The sequence below is a fragment of the Urocampus carinirostris genome, chromosome 5 (genome assembly GCF_059441175.1).
Source record: "Urocampus carinirostris isolate Australia breed hairy pipefish chromosome 5, RoL_Ucar_1.0, whole genome shotgun sequence".
NCBI classification, from domain to species: domain Eukaryota; kingdom Metazoa; phylum Chordata; class Actinopteri; order Syngnathiformes; family Syngnathidae; genus Urocampus; species Urocampus carinirostris.
The window spans coordinates 41,997,915-42,020,502 of NC_142353.1; the positions used below are offsets into that span (position 1 = coordinate 41,997,915).

The 22,588-nt window shown below is 40.7% G+C and overlaps 2 protein-coding genes, 1 non-coding gene and 1 pseudogene across 6 annotated transcripts in view; 3 read left to right on the forward strand and 1 right to left on the reverse strand.

The window, feature by feature from the left end:
• The first annotated feature begins 409 nt into the window (after positions 1 to 409).
• LOC148366443 (uncharacterized) lies at positions 410 to 3,049 on the forward strand (annotated as a pseudogene).
• On the forward strand, positions 3,015 to 14,761 carry cyb561a3a (cytochrome b561 family, member A3a). Of its 4 annotated transcripts, XM_088336881.1 has the most exons (7): positions 3,015 to 3,274; positions 6,241 to 6,358; positions 10,615 to 10,819; positions 12,498 to 12,706; positions 12,805 to 12,959; positions 14,339 to 14,507; positions 14,599 to 14,761. In XM_088336881.1, exons 2-7 carry the CDS (start codon positions 6,248 to 6,250, stop codon positions 14,623 to 14,625), a joined length of 876 nt encoding a protein of 291 aa, XP_088193007.1. In that variant the 5' UTR covers positions 3,015 to 3,274; positions 6,241 to 6,247; the 3' UTR covers positions 14,626 to 14,761. The 4 variants fall into 4 exon arrangements, with proteins under 4 accessions (XP_088193007.1, XP_088193009.1, XP_088193010.1 ...); XM_088336883.1 differs by lacking the exon at positions 6,241 to 6,358; XM_088336884.1 differs by lacking the exon at positions 3,015 to 3,274 and having other exon boundaries at positions 6,353 to 6,489.
• Positions 14,762 to 16,053: 1,292 nt separating this feature from the next.
• Positions 16,054 to 22,588, forward strand: part of loxl2b (lysyl oxidase-like 2b) — a 71,694-nt gene continuing 65,159 nt past the window's right edge. Inside the window, exons 1-3 of the mRNA XM_088336880.1 lie at positions 16,054 to 16,133; positions 16,236 to 16,268; positions 19,606 to 19,959. Of these exons, the coding sequence (XP_088193006.1) occupies positions 19,617 to 19,959 (343 nt within the window). The 5' untranslated portion in view covers positions 16,054 to 16,133; positions 16,236 to 16,268; positions 19,606 to 19,616. The remainder of the gene's footprint in view (positions 16,134 to 16,235; positions 16,269 to 19,605; positions 19,960 to 22,588) is intronic.
• Positions 20,711 to 20,783, reverse strand: trnav-cac (transfer RNA valine (anticodon CAC)). The gene has a single exon. It is a non-coding gene; the product is annotated as a tRNA-Val (tRNA).

Here is a 22,588-nt window from a genome sequence, read left to right on the forward strand (position 1 = left end):
TGAATACATTAATAAATACATACCTGACGGGGAGTATGTGTTACCCAATGTCTTCATAATCTGCTTTAGCAGGTGTTGCGAGTATCAGGAAAAATGTAGAATTGTGAAACTGTTCACAATTCATTGTTCATAATTTGTCCAGAAAAGTACAACAGTATTATCTTATTGTTTTGATTATTATTTTACTAATTGCATCCATGCCAACCTTTTAGCATTAAACGGCAAGAAACACAATCCATTTCCGGAATATAAAACAAAACAAACACGTGCTTCATTAAAACCGGGAGTGGCAAACTTTTACTGAACCAGAAATCGGATGTGACTGTCGGAGCAGTTTATTCGTACGAAGATTCACAGTTAACACGAGTCTCGAGTCAAGATTTTTGTTTTTATTTAACTCTTATTAAGTATGGAGGATTGTACGAAGCTGTGGTGGTACCCACAGTGAGGGGCAGGGTTTGAAAGTCAATTATTTGAATACTTGAATATTTGAACGCTGTGCTATTTCTCCCACTTAAATATCATGGAGGGGTCTGAAAATTTTGATTGTACATGCATGTCCACTGGGAAAGAGATAAACTAAAAAGAAAAATCCAGAAATCACAATGCATGATTTTTTTACCACTTTATTTGTGTGATACAGCTGCAAATACGTATTTGAACACCTGTGTATTATCCAGAATTCTGACCCCAAAAGACCTGTTAGGCCCCCCATTAGAAGTCCACCTGCACTCCATGTATCATCCTGGATCAGATTCACCTGTTGGAAGTTGTTAGCTGCATAAAGACACCTGTTCACCCAATACGATAAATAAGACTTTAACTTGTAACAGGACAAAGACCAAAGAGCTTTCCAAAGACACCAGAGACAAAATTGTACACCTCCACAAGGCTGGAAAGGGCTACGGCGCAATTGCCAAGCAGCTTGGTGAAAAAAGGTCCACTGTTGGAACAATCATTAGTACATGGAAGAAGCTAAATATGACGGTCAATCTCAATCGGAGTGGAGCCCCATGCAAGATATCACCTCGTGGGGTCTCAAAGATTTTAAGGAAGGTGAGGAATCAGCCCAGGACTACACGACAGGGGTTGATGAATGACCTGAAAAAAGCGGGGACCACCGTTTCCAAGGTCACTGTAGGTAATACACTAAGACGTCATGATTTGAAATCATGCATGGCACGAAAGGTTTCCCTGCTTAAACCAGCACATGTCAAGGCCCATTTTAAGTTTGCATATGACCATTTGGATGATACAGAGGAGTCGTAGGAGAAGGTTTTGTGGTCAGATGAGACCAAAATATAACTTTTTGGTCATAAATCCACTAAACGTGTTTGGAGGAAAAAGAACGAAGAGTACAATCTAAAGAACATCCCTCCTGTGAAACACAGGGGTGGTAGCATCATGCTTTGGTTGTGTTTTTCTGCACATGGCACAGGAAGAGTGCACTGCATTAAAGAAAGGTTGACTGGGGCCGTGTATTGTGAGATTTTGGGGAACACCCTCCTTTTCTTCTGTCAGAGCATTGAAGATGGGTGGTGGCTGGGTCATCTAACACAACAACATTCCGAAGCACACAGCCAGGAAAACCAAGAAGTGGCTCCGTAAGAAGCAAAACAAGGTTTTAGCATGGCCCAGCCAATCTCCAGACCTGACCCAATCAAACTCCATGTTTCTCAGCGACAGCCCAGAAGCCTGACTGATCTCGAGAAGATCTGTGTTGAGGAGTGGGCCAAGACCCTCTTGCAGTGTGTGCAAACCTGGTGAAAGACTACAGGAAACGTTTGACCTCTGTAATAGCAAACAAAGGCTACTGTACCAAATATTAACATTCGTTTTCTCAGGTGTTCAAATACGTATTTGCAGCTGTATCACACAAATAAATCGTTAAAAAAATCATGCATAGCGATTTCTGTATTTTTCTTTTTGGTTTATCTCTCTCACATTGGACATGCACCTATGATGAAAATTTCAGACCCCTCCGAGATTTTTTAAGTGGGAGAAATAACAAAATAGCAGGGTGTTCAAATACTTACTTTCTTCACTGTATGTGCTAAGTCACTAAAGTGACATGACTGGATAGGTCAAGAATGAGGAAATATGGAGAAAACCTGTTGTGGTGAAAAAGCTTGCTGAGAGGGTTGACTAAAATGTTCTGAGATTTGGTTTAGAATTTAGAGATGTTTTAAATTCACTTTATTATTACAGGGTATTCGTGTCATATTTATCGACTTATTTTGGGTTTCACCAACTGCTAAATCTTATTGATTTTATTCTTTGCACAACTGATATGATCAGGGTTGGGTAGGGTTACTTTAACTGGATTACTTTCAATGACTTTTGGATTACTCCAATACCAAATATGCTAATAAACAACAAAAGAAACTAAACATGAATACAATTGTGACTTACACCATGAGGTAAGCTTTCTCTCCTGGCTTTGATCTCTTTGATCTCCGGCAAAATTAACATAAAATGCGACAGAAACAAAATGAAAATAAATCCAAACAGCTTGCCAACATCGTTTTTGCCGTTCCATGTGTTCCGTTACTCCCCAAGCCTGCACACAATTTAGTAATTTTATTCATATTAAGTTTCTTTTGTCTTTTATTAGCATATTTGGTATTGGAGTAATCCAAAAGTAATTGAAAGTAATCCAGTTAACGTAACCCTACCCAACCCTGTATATGATGCACTTACAACTTAAACCTGTCCCCAAGCACATTTTCCCCTTCTTTTTTCTTCTCTCGGACTCCATCTCCCGTCATACAGTTCGCGAATCCCTTAAATATATCGCAGTCCTAAAAGAAACCTTTCATAGGCAAACCAATAATACTAATAAATTAATTTCCTGCTACAATATGTCTTGAATTTAAGGTATCATTGATCCATGTGTTTAATTAAACAAAATAATAAAGGGTACCACAGTTGCACGTGTTTTTCAAGTGACATTTTTCTTTCTGCAACACCAGGCTGTGCTCTCATCCTCTCGGATTGGAAATCCCCCAAGATTCTTTGCGCGATCAATAAGGAAGTGACTGTTTCGTAAACACAGCTGTAACTCGTAGTTCATTGTTATATACACGTTTTTTTAGTTTTGTTTTTCTAAGAGCATTGCATTCATTTTTTGTGGGTAATTAATTTGTAATCAGACAGTCACTCGGTAGAAGTTAAAGGACAACGTCGAATAGTTTTCTGTAAACATGTTTATGTTAACAATAGTGTATTGCTCTGTATTAAGTGAAGCCATTCACGGTGCGTTCTACTAACGGAGGTAAACGATCTATTTGTTTGGCATAGCATTTAATATATCAGAAAGCAATCAATCACCCTTTTTTATTTGAACAAAACCACTTAATCGTGTCAAAAAGTATGCAAAAGATATAAAAGCAGTCATAATTCGATGATGACATGGCTGGTCGTGTCAAAAATAACGATGCCCAGCAACATTAAAGGGACAGTGTGTAATGTTTGACCACTAGATTTCGCTTTAGTTATGAGTGCAACCAAAGACGAGTACAGTACTAAGAAGTGCAATGAAGAATATTAACTACGGAGACTCAAAGTGACCAAACGGCTCTATTTTTTCCACCTCATTTTTCTGACCAGACTCGTTCAAAAATCACATTGTTTATTTGCTAAAAAAAAAAAAAAAAAAAAAAAAAGAAGTATTTAATTGCTGTTAAAAGTGTCGATAAAAACTCATATTGTTGGGATATGATATAATGAAATTGTGTTTAATTGCTGTTAAAAATGTCGAAAAAATTGTTAAAACGTCATATCGTCAGATATAACGAAATTGTGAATATGCTTAATTGCTGTTAAGATTGTCGAGAAAAATTGTTCAAACCTCACATTGTTTATTTGCTGTTAATAGTGTCAATAAAATTGTTCAAACCAAAAACAAAAAATGTAAATGTAAATCAGGGGTGTCAAACTCATTCTAACTCGGGGGCCACGCGATAGAACAAACATTCTGTCGGGGGCCGGACTAGTAGGTTGAAGAGAAAGAAAATGAGAGATAAAGAAATAAGAGAAAGAGGGGGGGGGAAGGAGAGAGGGTGGGACAAAGAAAGAAAAAAAGGGAGCGAGGGAGAGCGTGAGAAACAAAATAGATAAAAAGAGAAATCGTGCGAGGGGGAAAGAAAGGGAGAGGAAGAAAGAAATCCAAAGAGAAATGGAAAGACAGAAGGAGAGAAAAGAGAAAAGAAAGTGCGAACGGTAGGTAAAGAGAAAGAGAAAAGAGAGAAAAGGAAGTTAGAGCAAATAAAGTTAAAAAGACACAGAGACAAAGAGCAACAAAGTAAGAGAAAAATAAGGACACAGAGAGAGAAAGAGAGAGACAGAGAGTGGGAGAAAAGGGGTGGAAAAGAGAGAGAGGGGGGAGAAATAAATACAAGTAGAGTGTCTTTGTTCGAGGCACCTGGCTTTGGCAACATCAAGTGCACATATTTCAACCTGCAGCTTGTTTTTCTCTTGCGCCTCTCTGAGTGTTGTCTCGCGGGCCGGATTCAATCCCTTAGCGGGCCTGATCTGGTCCGCGGGCCGCCTGTTTGACACCTGTGATGTAAACGGTCTGCATTTATATAGCGCATTTCAAGTCAATGAAGACCTCCCAAAGCGCTTTACAATGTGCTTTACACTTCCCCCTTTTACACACTAACTAACCGATAAGAAATATTTTTTTTTTTTTTTTTTTACAGTAAACCATGCTTTTTTTTTTTTTTTTTTTTTTTTAGACAGCTCAAACGTCATTGTCATAAAAAGGAATTTCAAAAAGTATTTAGCTTTACGATGTCCTGATCGAACCCACTGGTAACTGCAAGACAACTCATATACTTGAAGAATAATTCTCAATTTGTTTTTGTTTTTTATTTTAAATTTGAACACATGGATAGTTGGACATTGTTTGACCTCATCTTGTAAATTATTTCAAAGTTTGACTCCACACACAGACACACACATACTTTTCCTGGTTGTTCTCACCTTTGGGATTTTGAATTTACTACAGCCCCTCAAGTTATAATGTCCCTCTTTCCGAGTGAATAATTTCTGTATGTTTTCTGGCACTATGTTTTTGTTGACCTTAAATAACAGTTGTGAAGTCTCATCTCATCTCATTAGCCGTACCGCTTATCCTCATCAGGGTGGCGGGGGGCCGGGGCCCATCCCAGCCATCTCCAGGCAGTGGGCAGGGGACACCCTGAACTGGTTGCCAGCCAATCGCAGGGCACACAGGGACAGACAACTCATTCGCTCATTCACACCTAGGGACAATTTGGACCGGCCAATTCACCTGAAATGCATGTTTTTGGAACGTGGGAGGAAACCGGAGTGCCCGGAGGAAACCCACGCAAGCACGGGGAGAACATACAAACTCCGCACAGGAAGTCTGGAGCTGGATTTGAACCCACGACAGGTTCCCATGACATGAACTGTGCCGCACAAGCGCTAACCACTGCGCTGCCGTGCTGCCCCAGTTGTGAAGTGAAACATTTTATTAAATCGTCCAATTTTAATAATTTGGACTGCATGAATAAAATATTGGTATGATCCCAATATCCTACCCTGTGTATGGTTCTTATTGCACGTTTTTGAAGGATAAAAAGGGGCTGAAGTGAACTTTTGTAATTATTGCCCCAGACTTCTGCACAATATGTTAAATATGGCAGAACTAGAGAACAATATAATAAATACAATGCATTATAATTTAAAAGAAATTTGGCTTTATTAATTATTGAAATGCTTTTAGATACCGTAGTTTGTATGTGTCTGATGCGTGTTTTCCAACTTCATTTATTGTCTATTATGACCCCTACCAGCTCAGTAGCCTAGATGGCAGTGTGCCCGCTTTGAGACTGGGAGGTCGCTGGTTCGCGCCTTGGCCGAGTCATACCTTATTGGTAAAATGGCGGCGCCCTCTGTTGGCTGCGGCTGCATCGGCTCGCTACAACGGGTCAGGTGTATCGACATTTCGTTCTGTGTACATTGTTACAAAGAATGACAATACAAAGGAAATTATTATTATTATTATTATTATAAAAACTTAATTTCTGATACAATGTCTATTGCAACCCCATCCATTTTTACTCTTAAATCTTGATTTGCCTTGCGATTACCAAACCACCATTGCTTGGTACTCCTCATTCAGTTCATCTACAGGTATTTTACATATTTGATATGCTCGTTTTTACCAAGCCAAAATGTAATTCCCGACCACTTCTGTGTTTTATCATTTAGGTAACCGATGCATCCGATTGGTTCTTTATCCACTGACTCATCGCTTGCTTCAGATTATCTGCAACTTGGCCCTTTCAATAGAGCCAATCGTGAAACTTCTCAGCACAGAAAACTTGAAGTGAGAGCAAACTGCAGCAGGGGGAGTGGTCAAATGTTAACAGGAATCATGTGCGCAGGGAATGATTCATCCGTTAGTTACGTTGTACAAAGTAGTTGGTTGATCACTGTTTCATAACGGCTATCGACGAGGTAAGATTTATTCATGATTGGATACTCATCAAGCAGCAATTGTGGATTTGTTAAACAATCAGGGTTGGGTAGGGTTACTTTAACTGGATTACTTTCAATTACTTTTGGATTACTCCAATACCAAATATGCTAATAAAAGACAAAAGAAACGAAATATGAATAAAATTACTACATTTTGTGTAGGCTTGGGGAGTAACGGAATACATGAAACGGCAAAAATGATGTTGGCAAGCTGTTTGGATTGATTTTCATTTTGTTTCTGTCGCATTTTATGTTCGTTTTGCCGGAGATCAAAGAGATCAAAGCCAGGAGAGAAAGCTTACCACGTGTTGTGAGTCATCATTTTATTCATATTAAGTTTCTCTTTTAAGTTAGTCTTTTATTAGCATATTTTGTATTGGAGTCATCCAAAAGTAATTGAAAGTAATCCAGTTAAAGTAACCCTACCCAACCCTGTAAACAATAGAAATCAAATGTGAATATCTGGATTATTTTTTTACATCAGAGAATACTTTGGTTTATTTTCATGCTATTTTAATCATTTCAAATTCACAGAGGATCACACTTAAAAAAATTGAACAAATACTCAGTATTTTAATGCCAAACCATAATTTATAGAGCTACTCAGTGTCTGAAAGTCATGACAAAAAGTTAGCGGACACCAGGCCAGACAACTCTGAAAAGTTGCCTGCCCAGCCATAAAGTTGCCTGCCCCATTTTTCCCAACTTGAAACATAATAAGACGAGTAATCGCAAAGAAAAAAAAAATGTTGCAAAGTATTAAGGATTGATAATCAGAATTTTCGATTCAAGATTATATAACACTTTAAAATGAAGTTTATTATAAATCTACTTGTAACATTCATTACATGTATATGACAACGCTGTTTTGCATCTGCCATCAGTATATACCTGTATTTACTCATCTTCATTCATAAAATGTTTGCGTTGCGTCGTCTGCTACAAGCCACGTGAACTCCTCTTTCCACAATGCTTTTAATGTATGTTTACATTTTGTAGCGTCATCCATTTTGTTAGCTTCTTTTGAATATTTCTTTCGGGGCTGTGGTTTTGGCCTGATTCCTAACCACTTCCCCATTTTTCTTGTGTTCTCTGTGCGTCTACTTTGGAAAATGATATGCAAATACAAGAGCTTATAACGCTCGGGAAAGTCCAGAAGCACGAAGTTATTCGATGCAGGCTTCTGATTGGCTGCCGAGTATGCAAATTGCCAAACAAACCGAAATTCCGAAATTTCCAAACCGAACGAAGATTTAAAATCGGAATAAAGCAAATGTTTCATTTGAAAAATTAAAAAAAATAAAATAAAAACGAAATATATATATATATATGAAAATCCTGCCCTGGGCCCTACCCCCAAGGAGCACAGCGACGTGCTATCTGCCCAGCAGATGCCAGTGGCGCTGTTGGCTATGTGCGGCGGGATGCGGCAAGCTTCAGTAGTCTACAGCATTGAGCCGCGGCTCATCCGCTCATGGCTGAAGAAAGCCCGGAAGCGCCTGAAGCCCAAGAGCCTTCAAAGCGCGGAGGGGGAAGCCGAAGCCCGCCTGGTGGCCTGGGTGCTGGGTCAGCATGAGCAGCAGCTCTCTGTCAGCGACAGCGTCTTCTTCCGTCATATATATATATATATATATATATTGTTTTTTTCTTGAAAAAGTTTTCGGCCACGCGGGCGGGCAGAGACGTTGTGTGAGTTGTACGCCCGACGTAAAAGATGCACGCCGGCAGGCAGACGTTATTTCAGACACTGAAGCAATTTTCCGTTGTTTACTGGCCAGTTTATGGCAAATTGTAAAATACACATTTTCTCTGAAAACGGGCAGCATGGCGGCGCAGTGGTTAGCGCGTGTGCGGCACAGTTCTAAGGTCTTGCGAACCTCCTGTGTGGGTTCAAATCCAGCTACCGGACTTCCTGTGCGGAGTTTGTATGTTCGCCCCGTGCTTGCGTGGGTTTCCTCCGGGCACTCCGGTATCCTCCCACATTCCAAAGACATGCAATTCAGGTGGATTGGCCTGTCCAAATTGTGCCTAGGTGTAAATGAGCGAGCGAGTTGTCTGTCCCTGTGTGCCCTGCGATTGGCTGGCAACCAGTTCAGAGTGTTCCCTGCCCACTGCCCGATGATTGCTGGGATGTGCTCCAGCACCCCCGCGACCCTACTGAGGATAAGCGGTGCAGCTAACGAGATGAGATGAGACATTTTCTCTGAAAACTATTGAGGACAGTTACAGGAAACCGTATTGAAAATGTTGATTGTTACAAATATGTTAATGAAATTATCAAACAGTTATAGCCGTACCAAATTTGTTCGATAAAGTTACCGTATTTACCGCACTAAAAGGCGCACCCAAAAGGCTTCATTTTTTTCAAAAGCTGACCATGCGCCTTTTAATACAGTGCGCCATATATATGGATCAACATTGATTCGCAACAGGTCTCACAAGTACGGTAAGCAGCCGCCGACTTGATAACCCCACCCGTAGTAGTAGTGCGCAGTGCATGCTGGGATATATACACTGGTGTTTCATTTCTTAACTAATGTGTCAATCATATTTTGAATCGGGCACTATTGGCTAAAGTTACTTGGCGGTAAGGAAGAGGGGGGCTTTTTTTTTTAGCATTTACAGGCTCATATAGGCATTAGCTCATGAGGTAGAGCGCTCGTCTTGGGATCAAGAAGTCACAGGTTCGATTCCCGTGTTATATGTCGAAGTGTCCTTGGGCAAGACACTGAATCCCTAATGCCCCCAATAAACAGATAGGCGCCTTGCATGGCTGACTCCCTTTTGGTGTGTGAGTGTGTGTGTCAATGGGTAAGTGTGAAGCACATTGTAAAGCGCCTTGGGAGGTCTTCATTGACTTGAAAAGCGCTATATAAATGCGGACCATTTACCATTTAAAACAAAGCCTGCAATTGGCCGAAAAAGATGTGAATAGCAAGTTAGGTTGGTCTAGGGCATAGAAAAAAAATAATTGCATGGTGCTAAACAGAAAGCTAGCAACAAGCAATGTCCATTGATGCAGAGATGATTTTATTTTATTTTTTTCTGCATTATCTCGTGTTTTGGAGTACGTCAATATATTACACTGTCAGTGTTTACCATACATTTTTGGGAAGATCCCGGTGCACAAATCAGTAGCTTTTGAATTACCTATATTTCATGTTGACGATGACTGTGTTTTAATTGCTAATGCCCTCGCGACATCCATTGGAGCCTTTTCATACTGGAAAGAAGATATCATATCCAGCCCTGTCTCAAGGTTTCCTAATTTCCTCATGCTGAGATTTTGAGTTTTTCCTTGCCCTCTTGTAGGTTTTAGATCAAGGGATTGTGTAAGAATAGCCTATAGTCTTTACAGCCCTTTGAGACTTTTTGTAATTAAGGGCTATACAAATAACCATGACTTGGGTATTATCATCGAACGTGATGGCTTTAGTGAGCTACCCATGCTTTCTATTTTTTGTGTATCTTGTTTCAGACTGATTGAAATGTTTCTGTCATGAATATATTTTTACATTTCATCATATCTTGAATCACAAGAGTTTAAGCTTTCCAATGATATGTGGCATGATGAATTTCAGGCCGTCGGAACAGTAAGGGCTCATTAAAGTTTCACTGACTTATCTGACTGTTTTGATGACATTCATATTGTAGCGCCTTATAGTCTGATGTGCCTTATGTATGGAAAATACATGACAAAATACTTTTTTAGGGGTGCGCCTTATAATCTGGTGCACCTTATAGTGCAGAAAATACGGTATTTATGAAAGCAACTTTGTTGTTTACAGTTTGTTTTTGTAATATTTTCAAAGAAGCCCTTGGCATTCTTCTAAATGCTACTAGAAAAACATTTTCCATATCATACTGTTATTTTTTTCCGTCTTGAAATATGATTAATAAGATTGGCTGCTTGAAATTAGAGTTTACATTTTTTTGTTTTGTGTTTTAGTATCTGGTCTAAAAAATGAGCAAATATAAGCAAGCTTTTAAGCTCTTTGCCTTTTGGACCTGCCAAAATCAACATAAATTGTTACTGATGTATTTTGTGTCTACACAATTGTGTCTGAGGCTAAATATTTACATTTTTTTCCTGTTTTGCCTCAGCGTCTAAGTGTGTCTAAGAAGATGCCCATGACCTGCTTCTACATATGGTACTTTACGTGCCTGGGCTTGGGTCTGGCCTGTGTGGTGTCCGTTTTTCTGTGGAACAGTCAATGGCGCGGCGGTTTTGCATGGGATGGCTCTTCCCATCAGTTCAACTGGCACCCTGTCTTGATGGTAACTGGGATGCTGGTGCTGTACGGCAATGGTAAGCAAGTTTTTTTCCGGACTATGCACTTAAGTAACATCGGGTTTCAGTTCTTCTTTTTGATTGAGTCAAAATGATAATATTACATGACAACATATTTTGGCCTGTAGAGAGATGGCTGCCACCTGGCTGTACTTGCCCAAGACACAACAGGAAATGGTGCCCATAGTACCGTAGTGGTTAAGGAATCCAACCGAACAACTAAACCGCATCTTTACCTAACCAGAGCATCCCCAAACTGCACATGTTTATACATCTGTAACTGAAGTGAAAATATAATTAACTTATATCCATTCATTTTATTCCGCTTATCTGAAGTCGGGTCGTAGGAGGCAGCAGCCTCAGCAGGGATACCCAGACCTTCCCATCCTCCAGCACATACGATGGGATCCCGACGTGTTCCCAGGGTGGCCTAGAAACTTAGTCTCTCCTGGGTTGTCTCTGAAATCAAATTCATAGATTTACAATGCTTGAATGAATTCAATAAATTGTTGCCAAACTTTGTTTCAATTCTTTTTATGTCCTTGCATATCATCACTCTAGATCAGGGGTGTCAAACAGGCGGCCCGCAAGACAACGGTGAGGGAAGCGCAAGAGAAAAACGAGCTGCGGGTTGAAATATGTCTACTTGATGTTGCCAAAGCCTGGTGCATGGCACAAATGCTGTACTTGTATTCCTCTCTCTATCTCTCTTACTCTCTCTTGCTTTTCTCTCTCTCTCTCTCTCTCTCTCTCTCTCTCTCTCTCTCTCTCTCTCTCTCTCTCTCTCTCTCTCTCTCTCTCTCTCTCTTTTATCTCTTTCTTTCTCTCTCTCTCTCTCTTGCTTTTTGCTCTCTCTCTCTCTCTCACTTTTCTCTCTTCGCTCTCTCTTTCTCTCTCTCTTTTCTCTCTTCGCTCTCTTTCTCTCTCTCTTTCTCTCGCTTTTTCTCTCTCTCTGTCTTGCTGTTCTCTCTCTCTCTTTCTCTCTCTTGTTTTTCTCTCCCCCTCTCTCTCGCTCTTGCTTTTTGCTAACTCTCTCTTTCTCTGTCTCTCTCTCTCTCTTTCTATCTCTCCCGAGAGAATGTTTGTTCTATCTTGTGGCCCCCCGGGTTAAAATGAGTTTGACCCCCCTGCTCTATATGAATGATATAATCTTGAATCGAAAAACACGATATGAACGAACGAATGAATTAATTGATTGAAGAAATGAACGATATAACATATTGATATTGATAGTGTTTTAGCAGTAGTGCGCTTTTTTTGTGGGCTTTTCTTGATGACCTTGGGGATAACTGTACTAATAGAAAGTCAAATAGGAGTGATGGACAATTTTAGAGGTTATTGAAACCTCAGGCTTTTTAAAACCACCATAAACGAGCTTCCGGCATGTCTTAAACCACAAGTCCTCAGGGCAGGTATTATTTACTGCTCTAAATGCATTAGTTTGCAAACACAGCACCAATCTCTGTGTGGTTTATTTGTTATTTCTGAATTATGCATGCCATGTTGGACAGTCATCAGTAGATATTGTTTTTAAAATAAAACTGGGCCTGGGGCAGACAGATATTTCCGAGAACCACCCTCTTTAATTATCAGCATCATGATCGTTTACCATTAAAGCTGTGTTGGCAATAATTAAATGTGTTGGGCATGCGGGAATATCTCAAGGGACGTATTGTTACTATGCTCTCCCCTGCAGGAGCCGTGTTGTACCGTGTCCCCCTTACTTGGGGAGGAAATAAACTCCCTTGGAAGTTGCTGCATGCCGCAATGATGCTGCTCGGCTTGATGTTTTCCATTGTCGGACTTTGCGCCGTCTTCGGTAATCACAATGCCTCCAACATCCCCAATTTGTACTCCCTGCACAGTTGGATCGGAATCACCACCACGGTTCTCTTTGCCACGCAGGTACATGGTCATGTGTTTGACATTTTCTCTTTATTTTTGTTCCTTTGTTTGAGCTATGTTCGTGTAATGATTCCTTTTGTATTCATCTTTTAATTCAGTGGGCTGCAGGGATGCTCGTCTTCCTCCTGCCCTGCTCCCCCAGTTGGTTACGTACACTCCTGAAACCCAACCATGTCTGGATGGGAGGGGGTATAATGACACTCTGCATTGCGGCCTGTATCTCGGGCATTAACGAAAAACTATTCTTTGTCCTGTAAGTATTTTTGCCTCTTTGTTGCCCCACTCATTTCTTTTTCCAATTAGGCATAGAACGTGTAGTGTTCCTTCCAGGGTTGGGTAGGGTTACTTTAACTTGATTACTTTCAATTACTTTTGGATTACTCCGGTACCAAATATGCTAATAAAAGACAAAATAAACTAAATATGAATAAAATGATGACTCGCAACACATGGTAAGCTTTCTCTCCTGGCTTTGATCTCTGATCTCCGGCAAAACTAACATAAAATGCGACAGAAACAAAATGAAAATAAATCCAAACAGCTTGCCGACAGCATTTTTGCCGTCCCATGTGTTCCGTTACTCCCCAAGCCTGCACAAATTTTATTAATGTTATTCATATTTAGTTTCTTGTGTCTTTTATTAGCATATTTGGTATTGGAGTAATCCAAAAGTAATTGAAATAATCAAGTTAAAGTAACCCTACCCAACCCTGGTTCCTTCCCACAATCATGCAAGTTTGTTGGGTGATTCAAGACCCATCTAACTCGTCTCCTGTAGAGCTGTGATGTCATTGAAGGAACACACCTTTCTCAAAATAGTGAATGCCATTAGCACCACATGTGCGGCAGCTCTGAAACAGTGATTGTAGTGAATAGCAATTGCATCCTGCTCATTTCTGCTTGGGAGTAGACGATTGTGGCTTTTTATTTGTGTTTTTTAACGCGAGTATCGCGGTGAGTATAATTTTGCCTGGCTAGCTCCCAGTAAGCGTCGGGCTGCCAAGGTCTTTCTTCTTTTGTTTGCTCCTTGTTGGCGCTTGTTGGCTGTCCTCTGTGTGTTGTTTGGCAGGCTAACCTGGCGTTAGCGCTGGTTTTGCCGTGTGGTATAGTACCAGCCAGCTTAGCGTTTGTTGCCGCTTTTTGTTGTCGGTTCCCTGCTAGCCTGGTTGCTCAATGTGTGTTTTCTGGTCAGCCAACCTCACGTTTTTCTGCAGAGGGTGTGGCCGTCTTTACCTGATCGGTCCCAGTTAGCCCCACCTTGGCAGCTCTTTTCGGCTACTTGCCCTTTGTCATAGTATTAATGTATCCACTTACGATACAACGTCTAGCCATTCTCAACAAAAACTACCAAAACGTGGCTTAAAACACTTGTGACCTGGTTGACTAAGTACCACGTGAAACATTATGGTGACTGGCTTGCTGAAGGTGCTGGTGTTCCTCCGATGACGTCACAGCTCAGGATGACAAAAACATGTCGTCTTCAAAATGCATTTTCTTGGAAAATAATTAGAATATAACCAATGAAATATATATATCGATTTGATGTAAAAACCATGTACTATTTCCTCACATTTTGCACGGTTAAGAATTTGGGAATACCTTTAAGATAATCATTTCCTAACAACTCAACAGGAAGGGAAATACCAACGGGTCCAAGCCATATTCTCAACTTCCAACTGAGGCCTTGCTGGGTAATACATTAGGCATATTGATCATAGCTTTTGGCTTAGCTGTCCTAAAGATTTTATCCACTCACGAATGGCAGCGGCCAGAAAGCCAGTCTGCGGAAATGACTTATACGGTGAGCACTACACTGCAAGTTAATTTAATTTAATTTTTTTTAATGTTACTGACTGATATCAATGGAAACTTATTTTACCATTTCTCCACAGCCATTGCTCCAAGACGAACAGCAATAGTAGAACCGGAACCCAAAATGCAATCAGATCCTGAATGTACAAACAAGCACTGTTTTTTGTTGTTGTTGCATTATCCGTTTGAATAACGATAATTTATCCTTTGTCATTAATAAATTGTATTTTTGTTTATCTACAATTGTCCCCTCTCATTGCTTAAAGCTCCATATTTTCACCGATAGATTGCACTGTATTGTTTAATGCGAACGAAGACCAGGACCAACAGCATAGCGTTTTTGCCAAACAAAGATGGCGGCGACTTCCAGGTAGGGATTCCTCTGAGTAAAATAAATACATATTTCTCAATCTGTGATTTTTTTTTTTTTTGAAATTCACTTTGGAATGATTTATTTATTGTGCCAAGTATTGGAATCAATGGTTTTTTTTTTTAACTTAATAAAAGTTTTTTTTTAACCACCAGGAATCAAGTATTACACACTGTTTCTTTTAAATAAAATCGATCAAAAGGTCGCAGGTTCGATTCCCGGCTCCTCCGTGTTATATGTTGAAGTGTCCTTGGGCAAGACACTGAATCCCTAATGCCTACTATAATAATAATAATAATAATAATAATTTCCTTGTATTGTCATTCTGTGTAACAATGTACACAGAACGAAATGTCGATTGCACCTGACCCGTTGTAGCGAGCCGATGCAGCCGCAGCCAACAGAGGGCGCCGCCGACCACTTTTTAAGTCTTATAAGCAGGTAGGCGCCTTGCATGGCTGACTCCCTATTGGTGTGTGTGTGAGTGTTGTTGTGTGTGTGAATGGGTAAGTGTGAAGCACATTGTAAAGCACTTTGGGAGGTCTTCATTGACTTGAAAAGCGCTATAGAAATGCAGACCATTTACCATTTTAAAAGTGACGCTCATGATTTTGCACGTCAATTGTCCTTACCGGACGCAAGGTGGCAGCAAAGTGTAGTTAGGCTCAATTAAACACTTAATAGTGAAGCGCGTTTCAGTTAAGTTTTCGTCCTCTTTTCTCATGTTTCTTTAAAATCCCAACTCATTTAGACATTTTTTTGCATTAACCTGTTGGAATTGTGTTACTAATTGTGAAGTACGGATTTTTTTTAAAATCATTACAATATGTACTTTTATCTTTTTCATCTTCTTCTGAAATTTATATAATTTTTAGGTTGTATTTTTATAAATAAATGATAACGGCAACACACCATTTTAATTTTAAAATTAAAAAAGCTTATTAGCAATAGCTGATGAATCAGAAAGGTGCGTTACATAAGCTTCCCAAAAGCTCCCTATTCTTCAGAAATGCATTTTTTTTTTTAAATTTCTTTGCCAGTTTATATCCACAGTTAATAGATTAATTGTATTTTCAAGACCTCTAATGAAGCCTTTGTAAGCGACTTTACTTCAAAAGTTGTATAGTTTCCAGATAGCATTTGAACGCAGCATTGCTGGATTCAGGGCGTCCACTCGAGTGGGATCATCTAGTTTCTGTGAGCGCTAACACGTCCCCGGCCTTCCCCGCTGATGTCATTGTAAAGGTGGGCGTCGGTGGTCTCCAGTCCCAAACTCGCAAATCACCACCAGCGAGTCCAAAGTTTTTTTATAGGCTTTACTTTTTTTCCCATTTTTCTGCTCAACAGCTCAACTTGGACCCTTTGCAGACAAGAAGCAAAGTAAGTTGACTTCAATCTCAAGCAGGGTTGGGTAGTGTTACTTTAACTTGATTACTTTTAATTACTTTTGGATTACTCCAATACCAAATATGCTAATAAAAGACAAAATAAACTAAATATGAATAAAATGACTAAATTTTGTGCAGGCTTGGGGAGTAACGGGATACATGGAACGGCAAAAGGGATGTTGGCAAGCTGTTTGGATTTATTTTCATTTTGTTTATGTGGCATTTTATGTTAGTTTTACCGGAGATCAAAGAGATCAAAGCCAGGGGAGAAAGCTTACCACGTGTTGTGAGTCATCATTTTATTCATATTTAGTTTATTTTGTCTTCTATTAGCATATTTGGTGTTGGAGTAATCCGAAAGTAATCCAGTTAAAGTAACCCTACCCAACCCTGAATTCTCAAGGTAGTCATTTTCGTCTGTTTGCAATGTATTCCTAAATATTCAGTTTACAGCAGTATAATATTTTAAATTTGGTATTTGCTAAATTTACATACAGGAGAAAACCGTAAAAAGTTATAGTATTTGGAATGTGTTGTTTGTGGACACAGTAACCTGCACAATAACTAATGTACTGGTGATTATGAAAGGGTAAGATTCTAAAACGTTCCGTTTTCTTGTCGTGTTTTTGTGGGTTCCAGGGAATTTGTACTCCTTTTTATTATATATTAGAGAACCATTTATAAAATGTGCAAAAACTTCTAACGAATGTGTACTGGGTTTACAGATTTAGGTAAAACATCTCCTTCAGAATTAAACTTTTGCGTCAATCTATTATCAATCTTTTTTTTCGTGTTCATTTTTTTTCCTTTTGATTTATGTACATTAACCAATTCTTATGAGTTTGACTTTGAAATTAAGTATAGTCCTCTATAAAGGGACATTGTGTAGTATTTAGCGCCCTCTACAGGATCAAACTCAAACAAACAAAATTGATTTGAATAATAAGCAAAATTACATAAAATATCACATAAACGTGTTTTTTAATGCATTGTAGATCGAAATTTTTTTATTTTACATAACTGGGGGGTTACTTTAAGGGAGCTGACACGATTGTCCACTATCCTGCTGCTAGGGGCCCCAAAAAAAAGAGAAAAAAATGGTACTGTTTAGTCACTTTGAGTTCCCGTAGTTTGTATTCCTTCTCGTTCTTTGCAGCACTTGTTCTTGGTTGCACACCACCAGGAGTTTGCAATCCAAAATGTTGAAAGAGCCATATTGGACCAAAAAAATTCCCCCAAAATATATGTTTGTCTCCGCAAAATATTAAAAGCTTTATATAAGCATTATAAGGAAGGCAACACATACTGCATACTGTATATATACTGTATATCCGTCCATCCATTATCCTCAGTAGGGCCGCGGGGGTGCTGGAGCCCATCCCAGCCCACTTCGCACAGTGGGCAGGGGACACCCTGAACTGGTTGCCAGCCAGTCCCAGGGCACACTGAGACAGACAACTCACTCGCTCATTCACACTTAGGGACAATTTGGACTGGCCAATTAACCTGACATGCATGTTTTTGGAGTTTGGGAGGAAACCGCAGTGCCCGGAGAAAACCCACTCAAGCACGGGGAGAACATGCAAACTCCATTCAGAAAGGTTCGATCTCATGACCTCAGAACTGTGCTACCGTGCTGCTATACTGTATATACTTTTATTAATTGAAAAATGTTAAGAATGATTTTTGTCATGTTTTTCCTGCAGAAACCACATAATTTTCCATTATAAAACATTTAAAATAAACATCAGGGAACCACTAGGGAGCGCCAAAAAGACGCATGCAGCTCCATAGCCTCTCGTTGATGACCCGCGCACTACACAATCCAGCAACATCGAGTGGTCATATATTACGCAGTATCCCTTTAAAGTTTTTGGGGGAGTTTTCATGTCACAACTATATCCAGCAGTAATTCAGTTTCGTGTTCGTTTATATAAACACTTAAGTGGAGTTATCTTACGTTAGCTTGTGGGAGTTAACTCAAGGCGCTCAGGCCAAAGCTGTCTCTGCAAAAATAAACATTGCCCTTAAACGCCTCCCTCCAATTTTTTTCTTATATTTTTTATCATTATCATGATGAATAGTTATAAAAAGGGACAGTGTGTACTGTATGACCACCAAATGTCACTGTATTGTACTGTGCAACTGAAAACAAGTGCTAAAAAGCACAATGAAGAACACAAAATACGGAGACCAAAGTGACCAATTCGAACAATTCGTTTGCCCAGCCTTTCGTTAGTTTTCTCGTTTTTTGGGGGGAGGTACCCATAGCAGCAATATGGTGGGCAATTATGTTGGCTCCCTCTAGGTGAGGCTCATTATTAAAATCTACGAGTATTTTTCAAAAAGTGTGGTTCGACGATATTTTTGCGTATTATTTAAACACATATTCCTTTTCATCAATTATCGTCACAACCAGCACACAGGGTAGACCCAATCGCGTTACGTTTTCTCACAATTTTATCGAACGCCCGTGATCCGATGCTCGCTGGACGCGGGAAGCAAGTCGCTTTCGCATTTGGATTGTGATCCGAATACGGAAGTGGACCTTCCGTAGCGGGCGATGGCGGTGTCGGGGACGGAAAAACAGGTCGTTTGCCGGGACAGGAGAGCAAAAACGTGTTCGGGGTCAGAAACGGGTCGTAAGCCGGGACGGGAGAGCAGACGTGGTGAAGATGGATGGAGCCAAATACAGGACCATTCTAGGGAGAAAACGTGATGGAGTCCGCAAAATACCTGAGACGGGGACGGAGATTTGTCTTCCAACAAGACAAAGATCCAAAACATGAAGCAAAAGCTACAATGGAATGGGACACACAAAAAAAAACATAACAAGGTGTTAGAAGTCCAGACCTCAATCCAATTGAGAATCTATGGAAAGAACTGAAAACAAACGCTTTCCATCCAATCTCACTGAGCTCGAGCTGTTTTGCAGGGAGGAATGGGCAAAAATATCAGTTTCTCCATGTGCAAAACTGATAGAGACATACCCCGAGCGACTTGCAGCTGTCATCGCAGCCAAAGGTGGCGCTACAAAGTATTAACTCAATGGGGCTGAATCATTTTGCACCACACCCACTTTTTTCATTTTTTTCATTTGTGTGTTCCACTTCATGATCGTGTCCCACTTATTGTTGACTCTTCACAAGAAAATACAGTTTTATATCTTTATATTTGAAGTCTGAAATGTGGCAAAAGGTCACAATGTTCAAGGGGGCCAAATAGTTTCGCAAGCCACTGTATATAAGAATCTATATCGTATATGGAAATTAAAGGATGCAGTGTGCCATTGCTATGTCTCTAAGCGTTCAAAATCTCTCTCTCTTTAGGTCCATCCAAAATGTTTCCGATCCACCACATGTTCTTCTGCAGCCTAATAGTGCTACTCGAGCTTGTCACGGCCCAATATGAGCACCTCGGCTACCCATCTGGCTACCTAGAACCAGACCAGGAGCAGTACTCTGCTCCCCAGCTAGCGCCAGACACACCCAGAATCCAACTCAGGCTGGCAGGAGACAAGAGGAAACACAACGAGGGACGCGTGGAGGTCTTTTACAACAACTTATGGGGAACTGTCTGCGATGATGACTTCTCAATCCACGCTGCGCAGGTGGTGTGCCGGGAACTGGGCTACGTGGAAGCCGTTTCATGGTCACCTTCGTCAAAATATGGAAAAGGAGAAGGTATTCCATGATGAGCGAGTGGAACAAAGTTGAAACACTTCCTGACTCCAGCAGCTGTTGCATATGTTTTGTACATTTATGAAATTCATCCATCTATGCATCCATTATCTACACCGCTTATCCTCAGTAGGGTCGCGGGGGTGCTGGAGCCCATCCCAGCTATCTTCGGGCAGTGGGCAGGTGACACACTGAACTGGTTGCCAGCCAATCGCAGTGCATACAGGGACAGACAATTCTCTCTCTCTCTCTCTCTCTCTCTCTCTCTCTCTCTCTCTCTCTCTCTCTCTCTCTCTCTCTCTCTCTCTCTCTCTCTCTCTCTCTCTCTCTCTCTCTCTCTCTCTCTCTCTCTCTCTCTCTCTCTCTCTCTCTCTATCTATAAGTCTGAGAAATACACATATCTCAAAACAGCCAACTTTACACATATCCCTCAAGAGGGGTGACCAACAGCAAGACAAACCCATAAAATCGCAATCCTTCCGATCTCCTCTTTCTTCCACTCAGTCGCTTTACTTCCACATCCTCTCACATTTAGTGACCCTATAAGTAGGGTTTGCGAGACCTTTCGGTCTCCCTGCCCCCCTTTATTTGCCTTGCTGTATTTTAGGGAGTAGAGATAGAGAGGAGAGGATCCCCAGTCCCCTTGCTCCCCCCACTTTAGTCGCCTCTTACGACACGCAGCGGACCACGGTGGGAGAATTTTCACACCTCCCAGGGAGAGAGGGCCCCTCACCACTGGGTTAAAACCAGTAGATGTTTCCACCTGGTTTCGAACCAGGGACCTATCGCGTGTGAGGCGAGTGTGATAACCACTACACTATGGAAACAAAAATCTGAAAATAAATGGTAACACTATTAAATAATAAGTAATAATTTAATAACCTTCTGGTTTCTTCACGTTACCAAAGTCAGAAACACTACCTGTGAAATAAATAATAACCTATTACTGGGTTGTGGTGCAGGGGTTTAGGGTTCAAGTCCAGCTAGGGCAGCTTCCATGTGGAGTTTGCATGTTCTCCCCGTGCCTGCGTGGGGTTCCTTCCACATTCCTAAAAACATGCATGTCAGGTGTGAATGAGCGAGTGTGTTGTCAGTCTTTGTGTGCCCTGCGAATGGCTGGCCAGTTCAGGGTGTCACCTGCCCACTAGCCAAAGATGGCTCCAGCACCCCCGCGGCCCTACTGAGGATAAGCGGTGCAGATAATCAATGGATGACTTGCTTGATTAACAAATACAATTATTTGAAATTGTTAGAAATGATGTAGTTTTTCAGGCTAATCCATCTTCAAGCACGGTTTATGGATCCCTTAACCGCCTGGGTCGTCCCCCTAAAAAAGAGGAACGGAATTATTTATGTAAAACCCTTTTTTTACCCATAATACAACTCGGGTGCGAGATATACAAGAGGTTTTACGATAGTATATTCAGTATTTCTGCAATGATTGACCAGTCCGAAAATATCGCCGACTACAATCAAAAAACATTGAATACGAGAATCGAACCCGGATCACTTACAGCCGAATCCTTATCACTGGACCACCAAAAATAAATGGCGGATTAAAAGGGATTCAATTTAATATCATTATCACACTATTTTTAGTCACGGTACCAGAGACAAATAGAAATTTTGTTTTGCATATCACATGTTACGACGACAATAAATGATATGGTATTCTTCTAATCTAAACATTTCAAGTGACATATTTATTTATTTATTTATCATTGTTACATGTGAAACGCACAACCACTTAACATCAGTCTCTGGTACTGTGACTGAAGATTGTGTGATAATGAGATAAAACCCAATACCATAAGTGCCATCTGTATCACTGGTAATCCAGTGGCAAGAGTATGATACTTTCACCCCTGCCACCCAGGTTTGAATTCCGCTACTACCATAAATGCAAACTAAGACTTTGAGGGTTTTTCTTTCGAGAAAGCAAAAACTGCGCATTACACACAAATACGAACAAAAAGGGTAGATTTAAAAGGAATGTAAATACTCTGGTATTGTTCAGGGGGTCGGACCAAAAGGGGGAGCACTGATTTATAATATTGTCAAAGATTTTGTTTACGACTGTCACGGTTGCCATGGCGCCCAATTGGCCCCGCCTGTGTGGCGCCAGCTGCAGCTTGTTGACGGATTGGCTCCCTGTCACTATTTAAACTCTGTCCTGTCAGTCCCCTTATGTCGGTCGGTCTGCGAATCTCTGTTTTTACACGGCAAGCCCGTTTTCCCCTGTTCTGTTTTTTTGCTCCTTTTAGTCTTCCGTTACGATCTGTTTTGAGCTAGACCACGTCTGCTCTCCCGTCCTGAATTACAACCTATTTTGATCTCGACCTCGTCTGTTCTCCTGCCCCAAATAACGATCCGTTTTTTTTATCTCGACCACGTCTACTCTCCTCTCCTGACTTTCGATTTGTTTCCGATCCCGATCACGTTTTTGCTCTTCTTACTCTGCTACTGACCCGTTTTTTCCGTTCCCGACACCGCCATTGCTCGCCATTGAAGTCCAACTTCAGCGTCTGAGCAACCTACTCCCCGCGACCAGCGATCTCCGGATCGTGTCTGCGCTCCTTTCCCTTCTTCCCAATAAAACTGTGAGATACGTCACACCAGTGGGGCCTGTCTC

Excerpts from the sequence above, each read along its gene's own strand:
- cyb561a3a (XM_088336881.1), top strand. The coding sequence starts at position 6,248 with ATGCATCCGATTGGTTCTTTATCCACTGACTCATCGCTTGCTTCAGAT. Across the intron at positions 12,707-12,804 it reads CGGTTCTCTTTGCCACGCAG|TGGGCTGCAGGGATGCTCGT; the intron begins GTACATGGTCAT and ends CTTTTAATTCAG. Across the intron at positions 14,508-14,598 it reads CTGCGGAAATGACTTATACG|CCATTGCTCCAAGACGAACA; the intron begins GTGAGCACTACA and ends ATTTCTCCACAG.